Genomic DNA, 7,897 nt, shown 5'->3' with positions numbered 1-7,897 from the left:
CTCTCTCTCTCTCTCTCTCTCTCTCTCTCTCTCTCTCTCTCTCTCTCTCTCTCTCTCTCTCTCTCTACAATATCGACAAAGAGAGAGAGATAGAAAGAAAGAGGGAGAGGAAGAGGAAGCAAGGCTCACCCAACGCGGCACAACGCGCGTTACAGACACGAAAAGCATTTCTCTGTTTAACACACAGTTGAGAATCGGTCGCGCGTTGCCGCTCCCTTCCGACGGAGTGTTATGTTCAACAGATGTCGGGGTAACGACTCGCAAGGGTGTGCAAGAGCGACAATGTAGAAGTAAGACAAATGTGTCCACGAGGGACGATAACCAAAACGCGAAACCGCCGGCATATTTTTCTACCGCGGCGAATTCCAACTGCAAAAATGTCTGTCGAAGGTACCGTATCGCCGGAAGAAAGCACGACATAAATAATGCACGTTTCCACGAACATTAATTAAACCTTAATCTAAATTTTAAGTCCGGTTACACCCACCCAGTGTTAAGCTAACAGTTAAATCAGTCAAATTTATCTTTCAAGATAAACAAAGACAGACATGTTTTAACCGTCAACCTACCATTCGGTTGATGCAACCGAGCCTGTCTTTGCCCGAATAGGAATTAAACTCTAATTAAGGTTCTATTAAGGACATTGATAAGAAACGGACATAAGTAAAATAAGTACACGCATTTTTCAATTTGCTTCTTCGTTGGGGCTCGAGGAGAAAAGAGAGGAGAAACGGAGTGAGGGGCGAGGGTAATTGGATGCGATCATTTCTCGATTCGGTGCCACGTAAATCCGCTTCCGTCCGTTTCTTTTTGATGAATCAAACGCGGTTTACCAGACGCGCCGGTTACGATACAGCTGGAAGCGTTTTGTATCGATTACAGTTCGCCGACGATGAGAACGCGAGAGGCCCGTTAACCCGCTGTTCCTGTGAGCCAATGATGGAGATATAAAGGCGCACCGACGAGTGAACCCTCAATTGACCATTATCCCGATCATTAGCGATGATTTTCACTCACAATATCGTCCTAATGAATCGCGATAATTAATCGAGACGACGGAGCGCCGTCTCTCTCTTTCCTTCTTTCCCCTCCCACCTCTTTCTTTCTCTCTCTTTCTCGCACGGTGGGAAAAATTTCAACTTTCGCGCGAGAAAGCGCGAGCATCGCGAGAGAAGCAACACAATCGATTGTCGTGGCTGCGATCGATTCGCGGGGGAGCAGGTTGATCGCGAGGTTGATCGCATCGATCGACCTGATCGACAATTACAGCGACGGTGGGAAAGAGCGGTCCGGCGGAAATCTCCGGCTCGCAAACGAGCGAGCGATTATTATTCGTATTCGCGGTTTCTCGGCTTCCGAAACGAGCACGGCCGTAACGATAGCGCGGAACTTTCGTATGGATCGTTTTCCTGCCGTCTGGAACGGGATGCCCCGCTTTCTATATCAATAAAATCGCGCGGCGGAAAGAAACGACCGAGCGCTTCCCGTCAAAAGCTGCGCGCGGCGGACATATCGCGCGCGAATAGACACACACAGCTATTAAATTCTCGCGGTTAGCGGACAAAAATCGGGAATGCCTCGCGAGCACACGCATCGCGCGCGCGATCCCCGTAGAAGAGATTTCCTCAATTAAGGCGCCTGAGAGAGACGCATTCTCTTCTCCCCGGGAGTGGAAGATCGTAGGAACATTTCTGCAATCTCACGAAAATTGCCAGGATATCGTGTTTCTCTCTCCCTACCGCGCTCATCTCCTCGACCGAGCGAGTCGACCGTGATACGGCCGAGGAAACGTTCTCATTAATACTCGCATATTTTCCTCTCGATTACGACTAGATCCCGCTGCTCTCGCGGTCGTAACCGCGGCAGAATTCCATCGTACATTTATATCGACGCAATAAACTCGCTCTCGCTCGTTTACCGGAGGAGTCGCGGGGCGAATTTGCGGAACGCGACGCACCGCTTCTCTCACCGGGGTACACGCCTAGGTCGAGTGCACCACTACTCCGAAAGTTGACAACGACGGCGGCGGCGGCGGCGGCGGCGGTCGCCGCCATTTTGAAGCGGTTCGCGAAGGCCGCCTTTATGCATGCATTTTTGCACGTCGCAATATATGATAATTGTACCGGCGACATATGCGTCGTGGCATGCACTTAAGCACATGAGATTTTCCTTCCACGCACGAGAGCTACTCTCCCGTGTTTGAGCTGACAGTGTACGAACAACGCACCGAGTGCAGAATCGTTTGACTGTTTACGTATTAGAAGAAACAAAAAGAAAGAAAAGGACAGTTCATACGAGCGACAACATTTCGAGTCCGTCGAGCGGGCTTTAAACGCAACGAGAAAAACAATGCGCGTGTAAACAAGTGCCCGGCGCGTTCGATGATGACATTCTTGCGATTTCGAGCGATTCCGCCTTGCCGAGATACCTTCAAGAAAATAGGCCTGTTCTTTTTCGCTGCACTACTGCAGTAAGTTGAAGTGAGAAAACATATATGTGTCTCGCTTTAACTTATTGCACCAGTTTAGCAGTGCAGCGAAAAAGAACAGACCTAATGATTCACGGAATTATACACGGATATATCGAACCTGGAGCGCCGTGAAGCATTCGAATAACCGGATGGGTAAGCCACACACCTCGAGCACACATCGGGAAGGTACGAGCGCGTCGCCGCTGCGCGTTGTGCCAGCGCGCTTCCTTCATCCACACCCTGATTTCTGGCCGAACGAAATGCCCCGCGCGCGCGTCCTCGGGAAACCCATGGGGCCCAAATTGGCCCCATCGATAATACGCGAAATGTTCCGTACAACCCCCGACGATTAGCCTTTGACATCACTGATGACGGACAACGCGCTGGAGCGCGCGATCTATCGATGTTGCACGCATCGATAGATCGATGTCGCGATCGAAGTTAGCCACGCGACTCGATTTTCGTCTTGCAATATAAAAGGTCCAAGTGACCGTAGCCAGCGAGATCCCCAGAGTGGACGCGCTTCGTTCGCGCGAGCAACATTAATCCGGTCCCGCGTCCTTCGTGTCGCGTACGCGCCCGAAATTCCCAGGTACCGATTTGACAAGCTGCATGCGCGCACGCGACCGACTTTCTGTGGGAGAACGGCTCGAAGACAAAAGTCGCATCGAACATATCGTATCTCGCATACTTTCGCATTAGGAGATAATGGCCGTGCTCGACAGAGAAATTGGCTTTGCAACTGTTGTGAAATCCGTGGCGAAGAGCGCTGGCGTGTGCTTTTGGCTGAGCCTAGTGGCACACACCAGCCAAATCTGCAAATTTGACAAGGCAGCTTCCTCCGCCGAGCGCGGCCAATAATCCCGACAGACAGAGCGCGACACGCAGGATAAAGGAAATCGATTCTGCCTCGACGCCGGGTTAGAGACCGACAGGCACGCGCGCCCGTCAGAAAGGCTCGACGACGAGACGCTCGGTGACATTCGACGACTTCGCGGAGAGAAGAAAAGGAAATGAGGAGCAAAGGCGAAACGCGCGGGCACTCACCTCATATTTGATATTGTTGAGTCGCAACCACGTCTCCACCTTGAGACCGTACGGGGACAGGGACGGCAGCAGCGGGGTACGCGGGAACTGATACAGGTAAACAACATCCTTCTCGTAGTCGGGGTGGTGCACCGTGCTGGCCTTCGCCGGCGCCGCGTTCGTGCCGGCCGCAGCGGCGGCGGCGGCGGCGGCGGCGTCGTCGTCCTTCTTGCCGGCCGCTTCGTCCTTCTTGGCCGCGTCCTTCTCCTCTTGCTTGTTATCCGGCGGCGCGTCGTCCTTGAGCGCCTCTTTCATCTCCTTCACGTCCTTAATTTCCTTGCTCTCGGGCCCGTTGTTCTCCGTCTCGGTTGCCATCGTCATTCTTGCCACTGCGTTTTTCTCCCTTTTCCTTCTCTTTTTCTCTCGCTCGCTCGCTCGCTCCCTTTCTCCTTCTCTCTTTCTCTTTCCGCCTTTTTATTCGCGGTTTCTACGCCACTCCACGGTATCACTGTGGCGAAGCAGACGCTCTCCCTCTTGTTCGTTCGCGCTGAGATGCCTGCTCTCGTAAAAGCGTACACTCGCTTGGAGCCTGTTTCGACGGGTAGCGCGCACACAACACAAACCGTACGTCAAGCACTACTCGTCGCCTCTTTCTGCTCGCCGGCCGGTTCCTTCTCGTCGTTGCCTGTTCGCTCACGATTCCTTCTTCCCCCTACCGCCTGTGTCTCGCCGATCGCCGCTCTCCCCTTCTTCCTACCGTGGCGGCCGCGCGCATGCGTGAGCGCCACACCCCACCGTGGTCGCCATGTTTAATTGGTTGGCCACCCCTGCCCTATACGCGCTCGCTCGTTCGCTCGCTCGCTCGCGCACGCAATCTTTCTCTTTCCCCATGCGTATGTATCGGGGAAGGCTCGGAAAATCGGCAACGCCGCCGCCACCGCCGCCGCCACCACCACCACCACCACCACTTTCTAGCAATGGGTTCGAGCAGGGCTGGAAAAGGGCATCGATATCTCGCGTAGAACTCGCGGGAAGAGCAGAGGACGGCCATTGCCGCAGGTATACCACTTGGTAGAACGTTGATCTACGTTGCGACATCACCGGCTCTCCGTTATCTAGTTACGCTCCTGATGTCCATCGTGTTCTATCGAGCGGATCCGGAGGATCGTTCCCGGGGTACGTGCGGCGAGAAGTCGAAGATCGGATCGGTCCCGTCGCTCGCGCGTCCCGGGCGATTAATGCGGCGCGCACGCGCGTGGCGGCGCTGCACAGCACCGCGCAGGGCTGCACTGCGCAGCGCGATGCACATGAAAACACGGCAACGCCGTGCAGCCGAGCGACGCACAACAACGAACCCCTTTTCACGGATTACTTTTTTCCACTCTCTCGCAGCCGATGGACTCTGTTTGGAAAACTACTTGCCGGAACTTGCGCCGTCTACGGGGCGCAAACTCGGCCCGGCCTGCACTCGATGTTCTCCCGCCTCATATATGTGTTTTCTATTTCTCGTTCTCTCTTCCTGCCTCCCTCTCCCTCTCTTGTTGTCGCTCTCCTTTTATTTGTTGCCGTCGCCCGGCTAGAATATTGTTTCGAGATCGTTAAACCTAGAGGTGGAATTACACCCTCGCGCGCGTCGCGCTGCTTCACCTCGGAGAGAGAATCATCGATAGACCGAGAGACGGTGGACACGAGCGAGCGATCGATACGACACCCTTCCGATGGGGACGTTTAAACCCTTTGCGGTCTCGCACGAAGGTAGGTTGGACACGGAGCTTCTCTTTCCGAGAAATCCGCATTTCACGTTGTACTTACTCGATGAAACTTTTTCGAGACCACGCCAACGATTACAATCGTTGAAGAATCGGTACTCGGTAGATTTACAGTGTGGGTGGCGTGTTTTTCTTTGGGTGACTTTTACAGCTTTTGAGCCAGAACTTTTGCGTCAAAAAAAGTAAATTGATAAAAAATACGACATACCGCGCCGCTGTAGACCGGCTTTTCGGATTGTGAGAGTTCAATCGAGGCGAAATTGATATGGCGTTGAGATCGGAATATTTGACGCAAAGTTACCCGCCCGCCTTATCGTATCGTCCAGGATGAAGGAGAGCGCATATGCGAAATCCGCGAGATATTTCCGACCCAATATTCGTGATGCTGCGGACCGACCTCGCAACGATGATCGCATACGGGCAGCAAAAGGATCGATACGGGTGACGATTCCGGGTAACTGTGACGCGGGATAATTAATTAGTTGCCTTTGGGCGACGTTATATCGAGCCGCGCACAATCAGCCATCGCCCGGTGTCGGCTGAATATAGAATATTATTACAACGGACCGGGGCTAAGCGAATTTTCCTCGAACACGCAATGAAAATTTCGCGGATAAAATCCGCGATGTGCGACGCAGAAGGCCATTGACGAGGTAATGTTGTTTCAGAGATAACTTTTATCCTGTTAAAACGAGTGGTTTTTCACCTGAAATTGGATATTACGTTCGGCGTCATCGAAATGATCGGTCTACGTAGATTCGATGCCTGCACGGAGAAAAATATCATTCTATTACATAAGAAAGTCAATTGAGTCACTTTTCTCCTTTCGTAACAAATGTTTTCCTGATAACAGTCTTAAAATATGCTCATCACAAATTTTTAAAAAGCTCATTATCACATGTTCAAAAGAAAAATGTATTCTCTTTACAATATTATTATAAGGCTTTATCGAAGAAAAAGAATTTGTCTAACTTATGTAAGTAAGTAAATCGAATTTTTATTTTGATTTAGTATTCTGGATTGAAATATTAAACTTATGAAGATTCCAGAACGTAATTTGACTAAATTTGACGTTTATGATGAGCTTAGATTAGCCGATATATAAACTTATGAAGTACTTGGATCGAGTAACATTTATTTGAATACGCAGTATATATATTTTTCTATGTGTATTTGACAAATTCCATCTCAATAAATGAACAGAAATGCAATGAAGAAAAATAGAAATGTGAAAGATGGCAATGCGAATATTTCGTCGTAATTGTGTATATATTATATATATATATATATATATATATATATATATATATATATATATATATATATATATTGTAACATTATAATATTATTTAAATAACTAATCGAGAATTATACATGCCACTCGTTTACGTAACAATTCATATTACTATCTCTCGTATTTTAAAAATATAATTATCGCTGAAATGCGCTCAGCCCATGCGTTGAATTTGTGATAAATTGCGCACACATGAGTCAAGGAACATTCGGAAATTAAAAATACCAACAGCACGATTATATCGTTATATAAAATATAGGCAACTGAGAGCGCGAAGCGGAGCGTAAAAAATAAAGAAGAATGCATTGGCCGCGATGCCATATGGTGTAAGCCGCGACGTGAAATTAAAACGTTACGAGTTGCACACACGAGCTGTTCTCACACAACAACAGTTGAAAATCGATCCGTCTAAATGGGGCTTAAGGGTGCACCCTCTGCTTCTCTTTTTCTCTCTTTACCGGTAGTGCCGCTGGTGCGAAAAGCGACGATATCGATCTGGATGAAACGTGTTATCAGAAAACGCACCCGCGTGGAAAATCTTACGATGCGTTTGTGCATTATTCACCGTTCAAGAGTTTTTTTCAAACCCCGCGCGTCCCGCGCCTCCCGTCCCTTTTACGTTGAATAACCGTTTAACCTATTTCAACCCGGTATTTTATTGAAAATACTTTGCTCTCTCTCGCGGGGTATTTTCCGCGGTAGCAATTTCGATATTTTTCTACCGCAGGCAGTATAACATAGCGAATGTAAATTTTTCATGTTGAAATAACACTGAAATAATCATCTACAACGTTAGAACTCGTAACGTGGAATTGTTTTCAACGGCATTCACAGATGCTCGTTCCATTTTATTTTTACAACATTATTATTTTAACTAAAATAATAAATAAATAAATAATAAATTGAATAATTTAGTAAAAGAGAAAGCCTCTCAAAAAGATGTCACGCTAGTGTGAAACTGGTGTGAAATCACAATTTACGAAATTAACTTCATTAATATTATATTAAAGATTACAAAGCCAACATGTAACATTTCTGTTTCAACACGTTGGACAACATTTTATTTGAAATTCTATACTAAACTATATTTATTGAGGGGAATGTATTTTGTTCTATTCTTTCTCTCTCTCTCTCTCTCTCTCTCTCTCTCTCTCTCTCTCTCTCTCTCTCATTTTATATGCCGAGATAATGTGCGTGTTTTAAAAAATTAAATATGTAGTCAGCTAAGCTGCTATTAACACGAATTGTCGGTTCTGTTTTACGGGTTTTACTTCTAACCAATGCAAACTACTATACAGGTATATTTCGGGGCGTGTAAGTAGAAACGGACGAATGTCC

The 7,897-nt window shown here is 48.3% G+C and overlaps 1 protein-coding gene across 2 annotated transcripts in view; it reads right to left on the bottom strand.

Annotated features, from left to right (window-relative positions):
* The window catches only part of LOC116847442 (failed axon connections), a 25,541-nt gene extending 21,225 nt beyond the window's left edge, over positions 1-4,316 (bottom strand). The window contains exon 1 of one of the 2 annotated variants that reach the window (XM_032822449.1): positions 3,518-4,316. In XM_032822449.1, the coding sequence (XP_032678340.1) occupies positions 3,518-3,877 (360 nt within the window). In that variant the 5' untranslated portion in view covers positions 3,878-4,316. The remainder of the gene's footprint in view (positions 1-3,517) is intronic. The other variant, XM_032822458.1, reaches the window with a different exon arrangement.
* Positions 4,317-7,897: the final 3,581 nt, after the last annotated feature.

This window comes from Odontomachus brunneus, unplaced genomic scaffold, assembly GCF_010583005.1.
Source record: "Odontomachus brunneus isolate Ranch 3 - 2012 unplaced genomic scaffold, Obru_v1 Obru_scaffold_004, whole genome shotgun sequence".
NCBI classification, from domain to species: domain Eukaryota; kingdom Metazoa; phylum Arthropoda; class Insecta; order Hymenoptera; family Formicidae; genus Odontomachus; species Odontomachus brunneus.
This window is presented reverse-complemented; position numbering and strand designations above follow the sequence as displayed.